The sequence below is a fragment of the Ostrinia nubilalis genome, chromosome 3, assembly GCF_963855985.1.
Source record: "Ostrinia nubilalis chromosome 3, ilOstNubi1.1, whole genome shotgun sequence".
NCBI classification, from domain to species: Eukaryota; Metazoa; Arthropoda; class Insecta; order Lepidoptera; family Crambidae; genus Ostrinia; species Ostrinia nubilalis.
The window spans coordinates 17422230-17441001 of NC_087090.1; the positions used below are offsets into that span (position 1 = coordinate 17422230).

The following is an 18772-nucleotide window of genomic DNA, read 5'->3' on the forward strand; positions in this document are numbered from 1 at the left end:
CCACCTATCACTAGACAAATACCTACCTACAAAAGAAAATGGTAGGACGAGTATAATTTGGTGTGTACCTAATAAAAAACAGGTTGACTTGCTTACTTGAATGGTTAGTTTAGCCTGAAGAAAAGAGAATATTTTATGATAAATTTGACTTGACGTAACTATTTAGCCAGTGACCCAGACCATGAGCGATAAACCTTTTGTTTATTTTATTTTCCATCTGCCCTATTTCAAACTAATAGTTCAACACAAGTCTGGCACACGTAGGAAATTATCATCATTAGTCAAGAGGCTATTATACTACAACGGCATCGTAAAATAGAGATCAAACGTAGTTTTAATTCTACGTCGGATACATCAAAGTGGATCCCACGCGTTGTTCAATCACAAATCTTACTGCCTCTGTTGCAAAAACTAGTTAAAGTTACATGAAGGCTGGTTCATTGCTAAAATCTGACCGGAAGCTTTAGAAAACTGTAAATTCACACATGTTGTAGTCTCTACTAATTGAAATACAATAATACTTATTATCTACTACTCCTGAGATTTTCCGAGTCCATGATGAAGAGAAGAAAAAAAAGTTTATTCTAAACCAAATCTATATAACTACCTATATAAAAGAAAGTCGTGTTACTCCACTTATAACTCAAGAACGGCTGAACCGATTTAGCTGAAAATTGTTTAGAGTTTAGAGCCAGGAGAAGGACATAGGATACTTTTTGTCCCGTTCGAAATTAAAAAAAAAGTCTGCTTATTTATTGCCATTAAAGGCGGAACAAAGTTCGCCGGGTCAGCTAGTGATAGATAAAAAGAAATTTAATTCTTATTATTTATTAATGCCAATTAAAAAAAATGCGACAAACGGCCTAAATGCCGCGATGACCGATGCCCACTCGAGCGAGAGGCAGTAAGTAGTTCGAACTCCGTCCGCTGGGCTATGGTGAACCAACTCCTAACACAAGCTTTAGCTTGGAGTGGTTAGCGAGATTTTTATTAATTAGTTATTACCTAATAGAGGTACCAAAATGATCTCTGCTCAAGTGCTCAGTTTGAAAATTTCAGACAGAAAGTAGAGACACCATGCTATGCCATCCAGGTCGCTGGACAATATTTCACTGCTCATTAGTCATAATGGGTAATGTTATTCTAAAAATGCAATGTCCACGAAGCTGAGCTTCGGAAGCTCACTGCCGCACTTTACTCGCACTTATTTTTGAATATTATGTCGCTACGCGCTCGCTGGAATTATTCCAATGAATTCTTTTGAGTTCAAAACACTCTATTTTGTGTGGTGGGATGAAAACAAATACTGCAAACAGGTAAACAATTATATTTAGGTACGTTAGGTACTATCTAGGGTTTTGGGACAACCGTCAATCACACCCCACCGTGTCATATTTTACAAGCTAGTCGCACGGCACGGGTCAAAGAATGCATACTCCAAGAGTCACTCTCTGGCACGGGTCTCTCTCAGTTAAGCCAGGTTCGAACCTTTGAACCATTGCCTACCGCCTCAGATTCTGAGCCTACCGCACACCCATTTTAATACAGGTCTGTTTATCATACGACCAGTAGACCCATAGAAATAGGAACCACTCACAGCTTGTGCTTGTAAGTTTCAAAACGGCTTTCAGCAATTTTTAAACGCCTGATGCTTTATGAACAATACTCTCTAAAGCTGCATTGCTATGATACTTTACGTAGGCTTTCGTTTGCTAACAAAGTAGCGCATCCGCATACCGAACTCAAATTATTATTCTGAAAGAAAACGTTCAGTTCAGAGCCCCGATTACGGTAATTTTTAACGTCAACAATCCAGACACGCTTCTCGATTCTGCGATACGATTGGTCGTTCAACAGCGTACGTCAGCTGTTTTGACCAATCGTATTGCAGAATCAGAAACGCGTCTGGATTGTAGACGTTAAAAGCACAGTATGTGTTAAAAGTTACCGTAATCGGGGCTCAGTATTTAAATATGTGATAATTATCAATTTTTCTCATGAATAAATTATAGCTTACATAATTTTATTTAACGAATACCGATTCTATACGAATTATAAAAAAACGATACGATACCTTACGATACGGCCAAAACTGAGGGTAAGTTCTCGATTTAATTTGACATTGACACTTTGTTGACTGACTTGACACTTGACTTGACGTATCCAGAAGTTAAACTCTGATTTTTAATTCGACGGAATTTTGACATTTCAGAAGTGTTGTCAACACTGAAACATTCCCACTAAGAATGGAGAGCATTTTCATAAATTAAAAAATAATCCTTTCTTGAATTTAAGGTTTCACTTGAAAAACTAAGGCTTAAAAATGTACCGATCATTTCAAAATGGTTATTTGAATTTTTATTATCATACTTTTGAAGTTACAAAAAAAATTGGGAAATTATTTTTCTATTACTGGTCTCCCTGGCCAATAATCCATGGGTTACAAACCTTTTTTATGAAAATCCTTTTGTTAATAAAATCTTAGCTTCATAAAATAATCAACTTAACAAGATGCCAATTTTATTATGATGACGAATCCAAGTTGATTATGATGACGATAATGATGTTTGATGATCAATACATATTTTCGTTTATGATAATATGTCGTTTTACTACGTTAAAAACACGTTTTAATCTCTAAAATGTACATAATAATTAGTGTTCATTGGATTCACAAAACAAAAAATAGTTCATTCTTGTAAATTGTACTTGATGAAATTTCATTTCATATTAATTATTAATAATTCAAAGCAAAAAAGGCTTATTACATCTGAATTGTCAAAAAATGACAGCTGTCAGAATTCCGTCGAATTAAAAATCGGACTATAGGTTATCAATATTTTGTCTTTCCAATTTTCAGAAAATTACTCATAGATTTTACGTGGATGATGTGATTATAGTGCGCTTATGCAACTTGATGGGAGAACGAACACTGAGACCTGAAGAGATGGCTACAACCAGCACGGCGGTTTCAACCGTCGCACCCCCACTACAAGAGGTAAGTGAAACATATAAATTATTGTTATTTACATAGGCGGTTTGTTCATATAGCAGCAGTTATCTTACTCTTTTGATAACTGCCAACCGCCTAAGGCTTAATTCATGTAGTATTCGTGCGCGGTGTACGAGATCACAATGTTAACGTTTAAGTTGTCTAGTGTTTTAAAAACGCAATTAAGTAAGGCGCATTACTCGACTAAAGTGTCGGGTCAGCTTAGTGACATCAATGTTCTGGATTTGACGCGCATAATCGCCGGCCCTTTTTGCACTATGGCCTTGGGAGACCTCGGTGCCAATGTGATCAAAGTTGAGAGTTTTGATGGGGATGAAGCCAGGAAGTGGGGACCACCCTTTATTGGCAAAAAAGATTCTGTATATTACATGAGTGTGAACAGAAACAAGAAGAGCATCTGCATTGATTTTAAGTCTCAGGAAGGTGAGTTTCTTTCTGTTTAATAATTTTGTTGCTTTTTTATTTTCTGTATTAAGTTTTTATTTGCCCTACCCTCTGACCATAATATTTAACACACAAACACAACCACAAATCACAACCAAAAATCACAATTTTTAATTTATGTGTAACATTATAATTTCTGTCCCAGAATTTCTACTAATTATCTGCATAGTGCATAATTTATATTTCATAGTTTTTATGTGTAAAGTGTGTTCTATCACAGTACAAATCTTTTGATATCTTCATTATTATTACATAATAATATCACATAAATATAACTTTGGTGTTTGTAACGTCTTTTAAATTTCAAAAAAGATAAATTAAAAATTCTGCATTTAATTATCAAATACTTTAAAAATATGTATCTTTATCATAATGTCTGATCAAATTTTTATTTCAGGAAAAAAAGTGATGTATGATCTAGCCAGGAAATGTGACGTGTTAGTAGAAAACTTCATACCCGGTAAACTGGACCAGATGGACGTTGGCTACGAGAAGCTGAAACAAATCAACCCCAGGCTGATATACTGTGCTATCACAGGGTTCGGGCCCACTGGTCCTTATGCAAGCAAACCTGGGTAGGTATTTTACAGACATTCCAGTAGGGAAAAAACAGTACAATACTGCAGAAGCACTATTCAGTTACTAGTTTCCAAAATTGTTCAAAATCTTTTTCAGGTATGATGTCATAGCCTCTGCAATGGGTGGGCTAGTCAATGTCACTGGTGAAAAAGATGGAAACCCAGTCAAACCTGGAGTAGCCATGACGGACGTGACCACCGGCCTCCACGCCTACGGCGCCATCATGACCGCGCTCTACTACAGGCAGAAGACCAACCGCGGGCAGAAGATAGACTGCAACCTGCTATCTACACAGATAGCTAGCATGATCAACGTCGCCACCATATACCTCAATTGCGGTATCGAAGGCCAGAGGTGGGGCACGGCACACGCCAACCTAGTCCCCTACCAAGCGTTCAATACCAAAGATGGACAGATGGTTATTGGCACAGGCTCCAACGCACAGTTTGCTGACTTCTGCAAATTGATCAACAAAGAAGAGTTGGTCAATGATGAACGCTTCACGGACAACTCATTGCGAGTAACAAATAGAGAAGTCCTAATTCAAATTATAAGCGATGTCATAAAGACGAAAACTAGTAAAGAGTGGTCGAAAATTTTCAGTAAAGCTACGTTTCCTAATGGGCCTGTGAATAAGATGAAAGATGTTTTCGAAGATGAACACGTGAAAGCGATAGGGCTGGTCAAGGAGTTGCCTCATCCTGATGCGGGAACGATCAAGTTGGTGGGACCTTCAACTGTTTACAGCGAAGGGGGCAACTACGTGAGGACCGCGCCGCCCTCGTTAGGGCAACACACTAGAGATGTCCTAAAGAACTTCCTAGGGTACCATGATAGTAAAATCGATGGGCTGTTTGAAAATAAGGTTGTTCGGTAATGGTCCAAGTAAATAGTTTTTCAAATTGTTTATAATATATTTAAGTTTGCTACTATTGGTATTGATAGTATGTAAGTTTACTCATAAACAAAGTACAAAGATAGAATAAAATTAAAAATAATTTTTAGTACCATTTAAATCGCCAGTTCTTGTCATTTTTATTATTGTTTTAAGACATAAATTATTTATTTTATGGACAATTTATCTAGTATAACTACTTTTAATATTATTATATTAAATGTAAATTCGAGCTATGTGCTGGGGCAGGAAAGTTCTTGAGTGGCGACCACGAGCTGGAAGACGTAGCGTGGGCAGGCCTCCCACTAGGTGGACCGACGATCTGGTAAAGGTCGCGGGAAGTACCTGGATGCAAGCGGCGCAGGACCGGTCTTTGTGGAAATCCTTGGGGGAGGCCTTTGTCCAGCAGTGGACGTCTTTCGGCTGAAACGAACGAAATGTAAATATGAATGGTTTTGTTGTTTCTATTTAATTCCTTTAAGAGCACTTGATACTGTGGTGATGCAAGTAGTTTTGTAACACAGATAAGAAGACACTGTAAGTAAATTGTACTGAAGATTTGACTGTAATATTAATGTTATCTTATCTAATACTTATGATATAAACAACTGCTGGTTATGTGACTATTCCTACTTATTTGCCATAGACTTTGATTGCGTGGTCTCACGCACTTTCTTATTTCGAATTTTATTTATTTGTTTAAAATCTTTATTGCACACACATAATAAATATCGGTACAGCAGGCGAGCTTAATGCCATGTGGCATTCTCAATTTTACTGATTTTATTGACAATATTATCATTCAATTTCATTTAATGTATTGTATGAAGTTCTAATACACCACGTTAGTGCCATGTGGCATTCTCAATTTTACTGATTTTATTGACAATATTATCATTCAATTTCATTTAATGTATTGTATGAAGTTCTAATACACCACGGGCGATAATGTGAAAATGAATTTTAGATACCCCTTAGTGGTTACGGTTTGATGTAGTTATGAAAACTGCACAAGCTATTATCGCTGTTAGAACAAGGCCACAAGGTCTAAAATGGAGTGTGTCCCCAGTAGTGTGTGAAAATGAACTTTAGAGACTGCTTGATTAAGATTTGATGTGTAGGTATGAGAACTATAAGCTATTATAGCTGTTAGTACAAGGCCATAAGGTTTAAAATGGAGTATGTGTCCAGCAGTGTGTGATAATGAACTTTAGATACAGCTTGATTAAGATTTGATATGTAGGTATGAAAACTATAAGCTATTATAGCTGTTAGAACAAGGCCACAAGGTCTAAAATGGCGTGTGTCCCCAGCAGTGTGTGAAAATGAACTTTAGATACCGCTTGAAAGATTTGATATGTAGGTATGAGAACTATAAGCTGTTATCGCTGTTAGAACAAGGCCATAAGGTTTAAAATGGAGTGTGTCCCCAGCAAGAGGCGGGACAGGGCGTGGCGGTGATCACGCTGCGGCCGGCGCGCGCGCAGCCTCGCAAGAAGGTGGTCTGGACGGAGGACACCGTCGACAATGAGCACATGAACAAGAAGAAGTCCAAGTGTGAGTCGAGACGCTGTTTTTTTTATTGGTTTCTCCTGTAAGCCTGGGATGCGCGCTGCGATAAGCGGTTATCGCGCCATTTTATCGATTTTGCCTATACATTTTGACGTCGATAAGAGTATATCACGGCACGCATCATAGCCCGGCTGGTTACCCAAATCAAAGATCGAGGTTGTTAAAAAATATAGGTATTAATACCACAGTTAATACCTTTACGCTCCTTTGCGATTTTCACGGTTGTGGTACTGCATTATGTAGTTCATTAACCGTCTTCTTTTCGTTTATTTGTTACATGTGTAACACTTTAAAGTCAATAAAAAAAATATTTATTTATTTATTCAATTTTTGTTTGGTGTCAATTCACTTGAAGAACAAAACCTACAATGCACGTATACCTAATGACGTATGCGTGGGACCATTAGAAACTGTCATTCCGCTTTTACAGCCTATAAATTAGTTTACAAATATTGTTCTATGATTTTCCAGGTTGCTGCATATACGAGAAGCCCCGTCGCTTCGGGGAGTCGGACTCTGAAGACAGCGATGACGAGTGCGAGCACTGCTTCGGGCACGTGGAGAAGCGCCACGCGAAGCATCAGCAGCACGCACAAGCCACCGCCACCGCCACCACCACAACCACAGACACGCAGGTAACATGTTGGTTTGTTCTTATCAGCCAGATGACGTCCAAAATAATTGGAAATCATTGGAAGAGGTTCCAAGGATTTCCAATTAGGCAGGTTTTAGAATCGCGCTGACCGCTCGCTGATCGTCGGCGCTGACAGATCCATATGTATGTAATGAGGGCTATCGTTTTAGCGCTCACCAGTTAGTGCCACTGTAGAGTAAGGTCCTGTCACTTGCTAGTAGCGAAGACAGTGGCACCAACTGGTGAGCGCTAAAGTGGTAGGAGGACTATCGCATTTGCACTCATCAAGATGGCGCCACTGTAGAGTAAGGTCCTGTCAATCGCCAGGGGTGCCAACTGTTAAGTATAAAAACGATAACCTCATTGAAGGGAACGTTCCTGAGTGACGCTGATCGCTCGGCGCCGACGCTTCATACATTTCGGCTGTCAGCGCTGACGGTCAGCGTGCGTCAGCGTGACTCTAAAACCAGCCTTATTGCTTGCCTGGTGTATAGTCTAGTTCGTGACATACTATTTATGAGGCGTTAAAATACTGAGGATTTAATTAGTCATGAAGACTCGTGTCCATGTACTCGCGTACATTATTTAATAATTTATTGCAAGACTATAAATTACATAGTACTATTTACGAGTTATAATAAAAACTAAAACTCATTTATTTTTGCAAATAGGCTTTTAACAAGCACTTTTACACGTCCCAGTATTAACCCTACCACTGCTTCGGGACAATAAATGGGCCAGTGCTGAGAAGAAGCAGCGCAAGAAACTCAATATGCATAATGGCGCAATTTCACTAGTCGATAGGGTCCGCATGCGGCGTGCGGGAGATTTCTGGAACGCGTGCCACAGGGCCAATCTAACAAGCACACGTATGAAATATTTGACTCAAGACCCGCAAGCAAGCTGTATATCGACTGATGAATTTCATTGGTCGATAGCACGGTCGGTATAATGCATGCGGGGAATCCCCGCAGGCGTTGTACCGAACGCGTATCGACTTGCAACTTTCATTGATTATCGACTAATGAATAGATGCGCCATAATGTATAGATGACCCACGCTGAACTGTCCCACCAAACTCAATGACAGGGGGGCGCTACCATCGTTCAACTAAATGGTTTCCAACATGGCAAAAATCGGAACCAGCGATCCGGTATTGACGGTGGCGCCCCACTGTCAATGTCATTGATAGGACAGTTCAGTATTTTGGAACTATACTATTACCTTAGATGTGACGTGCATTATATGAGAGTTAAATGCGAGAATCGAACTCGCGAACTCTGCCCTCGTCCGGTATACGACCCCGCACCACTACATCAAACGGTCGTCGAATAATACGAATCGTTATTTCAGGATGGACCAGCGGAAGCGACGGCGTCGATCACGCTGAAGCCGAGCAGCCCTGAGCCTGCGCCCGCGCCGCCTGCCCGGCCCGCGCCCTAGGCTACTGACAAGTTACAACCCTCGCCCAGCGGAGCTATAGTCTGGTCCGTGAGCACGTAGAATTTTGTCCAATGACCCCTAGCTACCCATCCTTATCGCTCGCGCGTAATTATGTTGCTATCGTGCTCGCACACTCACTGCGGGTGCCAGTCGCACAGTCGCGACAGCAATATAATTACGCGCGAGCGATAAGGATGGGTAGCTAGGGGTCATTGGACAAAATTCTACGTGCTTACGGACCGGGCTTTACTCCGAAACGCTATCGACGTAGTTTCGAGTCTATCTGTCGCCGCCGCTCATGCTGGCATCTCGTTTGCGTGAGAGGGATGCCAACATTTGAAACTTTGGATAACGTTTTTCGGAGTAACTCCGCACTCCGTTGACAAGCCACGCCCCAATGGTACGTTAAGGAATATTCCATTTTGTACACTTAAGTAATGTTATTCCGAGGACATCCTTATCACCATTCATTGTTAAACTGCCCGGCACGGATTTTATAGCAAACTAAGGCCCGGTTTCCGCCAAGACAGAGCAGAGCGGAGAAATATTTTTATAATATTTCAGTCTGTCAATTTCAATCTGAATGAAATCTGATTGGTTATTCAAAATATTTCTCCGCTCCGCTCCGCCTTGATGGAAAACGTTCCTAAGTTACTGTAGCAAAGCGACTGCAACGCCAACCAATGACAGCGTCACGTTTAATTACAGATGGCGTTAGTTTCCACACATTGGCGCAGTTGTGTTGCAAATGTTGCAATCTTATATTTAGGTTAGGTCGTTAGGACCTACGAATGTGAATTCATTGACTTCCAAAGCGACTGGTTGCATATGGCCTGCGTGCAGCTTTTTATTAAGGCCGGCAATACACGGACCGCTTGAAGCAGTCAGGATCAGTTGCAACTGCTCGAGCGGTTCGTGTATGTGCGTCCATAGAACTCTGCAGTTCACTGTGCAGTCGCAGCTTGAAGCTGTCGACCCTGACTGCTTCAAGCGGTCCGTGTATTGCCGCTCTAAGTCGTCTGTCTAGCGTTATGACAGCGTTATGACATTGGTCAACCAATCAACACGCTTTAACAAGTTATTGTTATTCCTTGCTGAATTCAGAAGCGAGAACAAATTCTACAAGATACTGTTGATATAATATGTGTACTGTATTATGTTGTCATTGTCCAAATAAGATAAAGAAACGTATTTGCATAGCAGCAAAAAAAAATCCTATTAAAATTTGAAATTCTTTAAATAATATTTCAGATCAAATCACTGCGTCTTGAAACAAGTTTTCTTTTACCAACAAGTTTTGAAAAAAGTCACAAAGGGAATGACTATTAGAATAGTGTCCTTTCTCACATTTTAGTTAAAATGGAAATAGTGGTCCTACATTGAAGACTTATTGATTATTTATAAGATGTCTTTTAAGTTTCAATTGTCAAACTGGTAAAGGTTTCCACAATTTTATTACTTAACTGTATTTAACTATTGAAGATAAAATAGAAATTATAACAGTAAGATCGTGCTATTTATACTTATACAGGGTGTTAGGTAAATGGGTATATGAGCCGACACTAGCCCATGTTAACACGGGCATATAAATGGTATGGTGAAGTCAGAAATTTGATATCATCATTTTATTTTTTTAAATTTTCATACAAAATAAATTGTATAAAATCCATTTGTATGAAAATTAAAATAATTAAAATGAAGATATCAATTTTCTGATTTCACCATACCATTTATATGGCCATGTTAACATGGGCTAGTGTCGGCTCATATACCCATTTACCTAACACCCTGTACATTTAGCCCTACAAAAACATACTCTACGTAGTAAAAACCATATATTTCGAATATAAGATTCTGTAAGCAATATAAACGATTAACTATATGGCCAATAACTTACAATTCTTTAGGCGTTTAGTGCTAGAACTTGTTATTTAGATCCGAACTTTTTATTTAAATAAGTTATGTGTAAAAGAGAAGAGTGATGACCATTTTGTGGCCTTGGTTATATGATAGAGTAAATGTATTCTATATTGATAGGAAGAAAGTCAGTTATTCATCTATCATTTGTTCCACTTTTGGCCGAAAGTTTGGCGGCATATAACACGTAAATAAAATTGAGAAATTGAAATGTATCATGTATTTTCATTAGTAAATGTACTAAAGACAATATCCTAAGTTTTACTTATGCTTGCACGATTTTTAAGTGTGTAAATTAATTTATTTTCTTTATTTTACATTATGTGTAAGTAATTTGTAGTTAATAATTATAATTAAAAGTATCCATTTGTATAAATCTGTTTCTTTTATTTTTCTTTCTTCTTATGCACCTTTGAGTTTAACTCATTTTCATTATAAAATCATGATTTTCTTTGCACAAAATTGTATAAGTTAATAAAAATGTGATATTTAAAAAAATGTTAAATTACTAATTTATACAATCTTACGTGTTATTCTAACTGAAAGGTATATTTACAGTTACACATAAATAGTAGATAATATAATTTACATAGTAAGTCAATTTCAAAAGTTAACATATTTCTGTAGTTTGTTTTTATTTGAACTGACTTTAAAATGTGTGTGAATGAAAAACTTTATAAATTACTTTTTGAAACTTAAACTAAATGTACATTTTGATGTTATTTCGTCTGAAATTATAATGTATGTCTAGCATTATTATATCAGTTTTGCTTAATTTATTTATTTATAAACAATAAAATACCATAAACAGTTTGTATACTTTTTATTATAGAAAATTAAATTAAGCTATTGCAATAATAATTTGATCACAAAATTTACAAAGCCGCTCCGTGTCCATGGGTTCCGGTAAAATGGTTAAAAAAAATTGATAAATATAATTTATCTTGGACTTTGTTTTACTACATAAGGATGCGATTCATTAGCTTTCCACGATTTTCCTTACTGACGATAGATATTGGACATACGCTCCATTTCTTTCTATCTTTAGGAAGGCAATTCGAGGTTAAGTAGGAAGGACATTAACTTGGCCGTGGCGCTACTTCAGTAACTAGCGCCAACGGAGTCGTGATGGCTATGGCCAAACAAACCTTTTAAATTCAGTAATTCATTAGAAATAAAAACACATGCAATCTGTCTTATTGTAGTCAATATGAACTGAGTCTTATCTATTATTTTTGGTAAACATAAGGCACTTAAATGTGTAACGTTTGTTATCGCTAAAGCTTCAACCACACTAACGCGTGCAGATCGCCATTGCCGGCGCGATCAAACGCCAATGACAGGTCGCGCGACCCTTGAATAAGAATAAGAAAAACTTTATTTGACACAAAAGAAAACAAAAAAACGGACTGACGAAAAAAACAGAACAAAGGGACTTAAAACTACACGCATATTTTGTGCCAAAAAGGCGCCCGCTCAGCATTAATCGAGCCACGCGTGCCCCGACGCTGGTTTTCAGCGGGTGCCTCTCCAACCAACATTTTAAATACAAAAAAAAGGAAAACATTATACAAAACATTGACAAGAGGGCGCCACTATCTCACCGCACCAATTTTTGCCATGTTGAGAAAATACACTCGATTCCGCATTACAATAATAATTAATACAATAACAGACAGAAAAAAAAAATAGTAATACAACACTGGAGTCGACTCATGACGCCAGCCCCCCTAGACAAAATGCACTTTTATAAATGAATCGAAAAACGAATCTGTCAAAAAAAAATCCATAAAAAAAGGCTTATCGATCGCTTTTGTTTGGACTGACTTGCAAATATAAAGTGCACCTTCCCCCTAGACAAAACGCACTTTTTGATCGAATCGAAAATCGAATCTGTCAAAACTCCATACAAAAAAGGGGCTTTTCGACCACTTTTCGACTGGTTTGCGATTAAAATTTGCACTTTGTCTAGGACAAAACGCACTTTTTGATCGAATCGAAAATCGAATCTGTCAAAACTCCATACAAAAAAGGGGCTTTTCGACCACTTTTCGACTGGTTTGCGATTAAAATTTGCACTTTGTCTAGACCCACTTGTCCAGACCCACACAGGATAAATATCACCTTGACAGTCCACGCGACCTGTCATTGCCTTTGATCACGCCGTGATCGCGCCAGCGATGGCGATCTGTACGCGTTGGTGTGGTTGAAGCATAAGTGTCTTAAAACTACTGTTAAATAATGTAATGGAAACGCAATAATTAATTTAAAATGTGTACGTAAAGTTAAATAAATATAAGACCGGTCTCACGGTTCAAAGTACAGAGAGCAGATTCGCAGCTGTTGGAACTAAATCTATAAGTTATTTAATACTATAAAATAGTCATAAATGATAAATTAGTTCCATACACAGCCACCAGAGGAGTTCAAAATCCACTGATGGTTCAACAATACATGCTACGTTTAAAGGTAATAATTTAACATTAGGTGCTTGCTTCCAGAAATCGCCATTTTCTTTACAGATTAAAAAGTCTCGATTGAAAATAATAAGGAGTATCACATACGTGCTCATTAGATTGCACCACTGCACAGTGGCACTCTACAGTGGCGCCGCCCTAGTGAGTGCAAATGCGATTGTCCTCTTACCGTTTTAGTGCTCAATAGTTGGCGCCATTATCTAGACCCAGTAACTTAGGTGTCAGGACTTTACATTGGTGTCCAACAGGTTTATGAACTTATGAATCTGTAAGAAAGCAAAACCCAGCAATTCCAAAGGCAAGCACCTAATAATAGTAACATGGTTACAATACATAAATGTGCATAATTATCATAATAATAAACATCATTTCACAAAACAATTCGTAATAAAATTTCAAGTCTCAATTTTTGTTCATTGGAAATAATAAATACAGAGTAGACTAGCTTAAAGAATTTTCAAAAAACGCATTCGGTGGGAATGTTTTGAATTTTAATCTCATTTGGATAAGAGTTGAGTGAGGCTGCTTCAATCGGCATAAAACAAATCTTACATAACATCTTTCAATCGATTGATGCAGATACAGTCAACAAAGAAGTAAAATGACGCTTATAAAGCATGTAAAAAGACCTCCGAGATCCTAAAAGGGGTAATTTTGGTGTTTAAATGGAGTAACAGGCATCAACATGGAAGTGGCAAAAACTATCAACACCAGATTATAAAAAATGTACACTAATTTCTGTGACATTTTTCGGCAGTCGTTCGAACCCATGCCACCATACCAATTATTTAAATAGTTTATTTACATAACACATCATTAATTAGTATAAACAAAATAAATAAACCCCTACAAATACGCGACACAAAATTCAAATTAAAGGAGTTTCATTCAAATACTAAACTAAATAGCTAACATACGAGTAATACAAATGGTAAGCCAGTGGTTCTCAAATAATAACGAAAAAGCATTAATAGTAAACAACGTTAGTAACAAATATTTTTCCGGCCTTGCCAGAAGGTTTACAAGACATAATGTATGTATGTAGTATACATATTTTTTTTGACTGGACCATCTCATAACTTTTGATAGTTTGAAAACCACTGGCGACAACACAAAACCCAATTCCAGTCTTGTAAATTCGCAGGTACAATCTCATACTATACAAATCCGTATCTACAATATTCAAACTAACAACTAATAAAGTCATACAAGTCAGAATAAGGGGCCAAACTAGCTTAAAAAAACAATTTTTCGTTCAGCCTCTCCTTAGTGAATAAAATTAATTCAAATCATTCATTATTCACATATTTTCCGAATACGATAGCGAATATATATTTTCTAAAATTTGTATTATTTAATTAAATGTATGGTCTTGTAAAATGTCAGTGGGACTGTGCCTACTTGTAAAGTAAACGACTTTCCTCAAAAACAGGGACCTGCCAAGCATTTTAAATAAGAAGAGACCTCTCAGAGGTTTCTTATAAAGGACTAGCTTTTGCCCGCGGCTTCACCCGCGTGAAATTTAGTTTGTCACAGATCGTCATAAATTATAGCCTATTATTCTGGGTTATAAACAATAATACTGTAAAGTTTTATGAAAATCCGTTCAGTAGTTTTTGCGTGAAAGAGTAACAAACATCCAGACATCCACCCTTTCGCATTTATAATATTAGTAGGATTTGGTGAACGCTGGCATATTTGGTTCGCTATCGTATCTGATCTACAGGCTTTGCTTAGCACTCTTCAGTCACGAGGATAAAATGTCACATTTAAAGGTTTAAGTGAGCGATCCTGAATCCTGTTTCAGACCGGATATGCTTACGTAGTCGTTACCAGATCGGGACACCTTATTGGTTTGGATTTAAACATCAAACGTATTATAATGAAAAACGCCGAGAGAAAGTCATCCGGATCATCTTCTCATTTTCCTATAACAAAAATATTAGTATCAGCAACTTGACCGATATCGAGAAATCAAGTGTGGAAAGAAAAAAAGTTTGTAAAAATAATGTCTATGGTCATCACAGTGTTTATAGCCCGACCAGGAACATAAAAACCCTCGCCATGTTGCGGAAAACTAATGGTACTAATTTCTTTTAATGGCAACAGTAACTGAAAACTTCATTGACATGTCACTTTGCATGTCAGTCTATTGCTGTCAAAGTGTAAACAAACTTTATTTTAAATGTGCGCAATTGATTTTGTGTATTAAATTGCTAAAATCTTTTTATAGTCGTGAAAGAAAAGTGGTTCACAATGTGTTAAAGTATTTGTCGAAGAGAAATACTAAGGGTTCCGACAATATTTTCATTGAATAATGTTTCCGACAAAGGTTGTCAAATTGACTGACATGTTTATCGTATAGTACAGTCCACTATGAAAATAAGCTGTGGTTTGTTTCAACTACCTATTTTAAATTTTTTTTTCACTTTCTAGGTGTTGAATTTTATGGAATTGGGAAAGAAGTACCGAGTTTGAAGCGTTCATGAGCAGACATTGCAGTTGAATATTCAAGTTCTGAATTTGATTTTTGATGAATAATAAAATAAATCTTACTAGCTCGATTGATGTTTTCATTTAATTTATTGAAACCAGGTTACCTATAATAATATTTTTTAGTTAATTTATGAAAATATCAAATTAGCCCGTAATCCTGAATCCTGATACATAAAGTTAGCCTATTAATTTAACACAGGTACGACTGTACTCAGTGTTGCACTATCAAATGGAATTGACGCGCCTCTATGCCAGGGTTTTTATGTTCCTGGTCAGGCTATACATATTATTATAGTCGTCACACTGTCTAGTGTCGGCATAATGTCTATTGTCGTCTCACTGTCTATGGTCGTCAAACTGCCTACTGTCGTCACACTGTTTATTGTCGTTACACTGTCTATTGCGGTCACACTGTCTATGGTTGCCTCACTGTCTATGGTGATCACACTATCTATGGTTGTCACACTGTCTATGGTTGCCACACTGTCTATGGTTGTCACACTGTCTATGGTTGCCACACTGTCTATGGTTGTCACAGTCTATGGTCGTCACACTATCGGCGGAAATGTACCTATAGATGAACCAAACTGAACTGTCTTACCAAACTCATTGACAGAGGGGAGCCACCATCGTTCAACTATATAGTTTCCAACATGGCAAAAATCGGAACCAGCGATCCGGTATTGACTGTGGCGCCCCGCTGTCAATGTCAGGGATAGGCGAGTTCAGTTTATTGGATCTATACCAGCGTTGCCAGACGTCCCGATTTTGGCGGGACGTCCCGATTTTTAAATCAAATTTAAATGTCCCGCGCGGGACAGGCTCGGTCCCGCTTTTCAGAGAGAGACACTCACTTCACCAGACTATTGTTTGAATATTCTAAAGAATAAAACTTTTTTAATTTAGATTTTTGTTTTTTTTTTCTTTTTTTATTCTAAAGACGAATTTAACGATAGAGTAAATCTGATTTAAAATATTATTTTTTTGTTAAAATACTTTTTCTATGGCTACTTTTGCTATCTATTCTCACGTAAACGTAATTTTAAGTCAAATAAAAAGATAAATACATATTTGAACACCTTTGATTATATACGTTTTTTTACTATGTCCCGCTTCTGACGGAAGAATCCCGCTATTTTCACTCAAAAAGAAAGACTTGGCGAATAAAAAAGCTGGTAATGCTGATCTATACCTGTTGAGCGGCTTCTCCTTGTATGTGACGGGCTTGCGCGGGCGGCGCGTGCGTCCCGAGGGCTCGTCGCTGTCGCTGGACGACGCCGCGCGGCTGTCGCGGGAGCCGCGTGACGTCACGCTCGCGCTGCGTGGCGCGTCACCTCCGCCAAGCATTTGCGGCTCGGGTACCACTTCCCTGTGGTTGGAAGCAAAAAAGAATAATAAACTCAAGATTTTAAACTTTCGCGTTCCATTTCAACTAAAATAGTAAAGATGAACTACACTGAAATGTCCCACCGACGACATTGACAGAAGGGCGCCACCATCTTCGTGCAACTATATGGTTTCCATCGTGGCAAAAGTCGGAACTAGCGATCCGCTATTAACGGTGGGCCCCCTGTCAGTGTCAAATAAAGGACAGTTCAGTGTAGTTCATCTATAAGACGCGGGCTTAACGCGACGTTTATTAATCAGTTACATTATTTACTGACGGCTTGACGTTTCGGCTGCGATGCTGCAGCCGTGGTCACAAGGTCCGGTGATTGATAAATGCAAACCGCGAATTGTCAAGTACGAATACGGATACTGTGAGTGTTGTGTGTCGTGGTAACATCACTAGTGGTAGTGTAACAAATGACAATATGAGGGTAGTTGAAAATTTTCAAGCCTGCCCGAACGGACGACGCCGCGAGCCGCCAGTCTGCTTGTGACCACGGCTGCAGCATCGCAGCCGAAACGTCAAGCCGTGAGTACATAATGTAACTCATTAATAAACGTCGCGTTAAGACCCGTGTCTTATTAATTTAATAATAAACTTATTAAGGGCTTACGCTAAAATTCGCAAAAGCACGCGTGTCTGTATCAAAAAATAGTATAGATCGTTTCATCCATGAAGACACGCCCCAACAATTTTTGGTCGAGGGAAGCGCAGGGTGCGGAGTTTGATCCGAGCAATCCGAGCGTCTTTATTGTAGTGTGCATGCACATGGATAATTTAACGTGTACCGATAACACTCAAAAATATTAGCAGAAGAATGGTGGGGCGCATCTTCGTGGATGAAATTATCTATATTAGCATTGAAGAACACCACGGGCGCCCGCGGCCTGTGTATCTACTAACGGTGCTGCAGTGCTATGCGGTGCAACTAATAACAGCAGAGCGCATGCTCGAGCATCAAAAGTGATTTTCTACACTAATATTATAAAGAGGAAAACTTTGTTTGTTTGTTTGGTTGTAATGAATAGGCTCAAAAACTACTGGACCGTTTTTTAAAATTCTTTCACCATTCGAAAACTACATTACCCACGAGTAACATAGGCTAAATTTAATTTTGGAAAAAAATAGGGTTCCGTAAAATATGTAGATAATGTAGTCCACGCGCGCAAGCCGCGGGCGGAAAGCTAGTTAGATATAAAAGAAATATTTACTCACGACACTATAACCCTTGCGTCCGTCGATCCATTCGGGCTGGGCGCGTCGAACCTCACGGGTTTCTTGTGGGGCGAATCTCGCGATTTTCTGGTCGGTGAGTCCCGCGATTCCCGCGACCTTCTGACGGGTGAGTCCCGCGACCTTCTGACAGGCGAGTCCCGCGTTTCCCGCGATTTTCTATTAGGCGAGTCTCGTATTTCGCTGGGGGAATCCCGCGATTCACGGGATTTCCTCACGGGTGAATCTTGCCTTTGCGTGGGCGATTCTCGCGACCGTTTCGGTGGCGACGCGTCATTCTCGTCGCCGGCGCTGTCGTCGTCCAGACGCATTTTGGCCACGAGCACTTTTAGCACTCTGCCACTATTGCTGTAGTAAAAAGAATTACAATTACTTATAGTGTGGACGATGATAAACTGTTAAAAAATTGCACATAAATACTGGTAGGTCCTAGGTCTCCTAGATAGGTATACAATGTGTCCGGGACAATTTTATGTGTCTATGGACAATTTTATCGATGAAAACAATTTTTTTTATCACTCTCCCAAAGCTAGCCGGCTCAAAAGGGGTCAGGTGGGATTGATGGGAATAATTTTTTTTTTACGGACGCGCGCTGGTAACTTTAAGAGCTTTTCCAGCTTCACCGGGAAGAGTGGCGAGTACAGAAGGTACTCTAGCCGTTTGGCGATCGTCGTTGACC

At 38.6% G+C, this 18772-nt stretch overlaps 2 protein-coding genes across 2 annotated transcripts; one reads left to right on the forward strand and one right to left on the reverse strand.

The window, feature by feature from the left end:
- Positions 1–3031: 3031 nt before the first annotated feature.
- Positions 3032–10873, forward strand: LOC135088087 (succinate--hydroxymethylglutarate CoA-transferase-like). Its single transcript, XM_063982975.1, is given in 7 exon segments — positions 3032–3436; positions 3855–4032; positions 4133–4921; positions 5899–5911; positions 6365–6488; positions 6975–7138; positions 8491–10873. Coding segments are annotated over 7 exon segments (1659 nt in total). The 5' UTR covers positions 3032–3135; the 3' UTR covers positions 8581–10873.
- Positions 10874–14281: 3408 nt separating this feature from the next.
- On the reverse strand, positions 14282–18436 carry LOC135088085 (uncharacterized). The gene is made up of 3 exons (XM_063982974.1): positions 18076–18436; positions 16663–16839; positions 14282–14902 (listed from the first exon to the last, which is right to left on the reverse strand). Exons 1-3 carry the CDS (start codon positions 18402–18404, stop codon positions 14887–14889), a joined length of 522 nt encoding a protein of 173 aa, XP_063839044.1. The 5' UTR covers positions 18405–18436; the 3' UTR covers positions 14282–14886.
- Between the last annotated feature and the right edge of the window lie 336 nt (positions 18437–18772).

Coding starts and splice junctions, on each gene's coding strand:
- LOC135088085 (XM_063982974.1), bottom strand. CDS start 18,404: ATGCGTCTGGACGACGACAGCGCCGGCGACGAGAATGACGCGTCGCCA. Junction 16,840..18,075: donor GACGCAAGGGTTATAGTGTC/GTGAGTAAATAT, acceptor TTCCAACCACAG/GGAAGTGGTACCCGAGCCGC.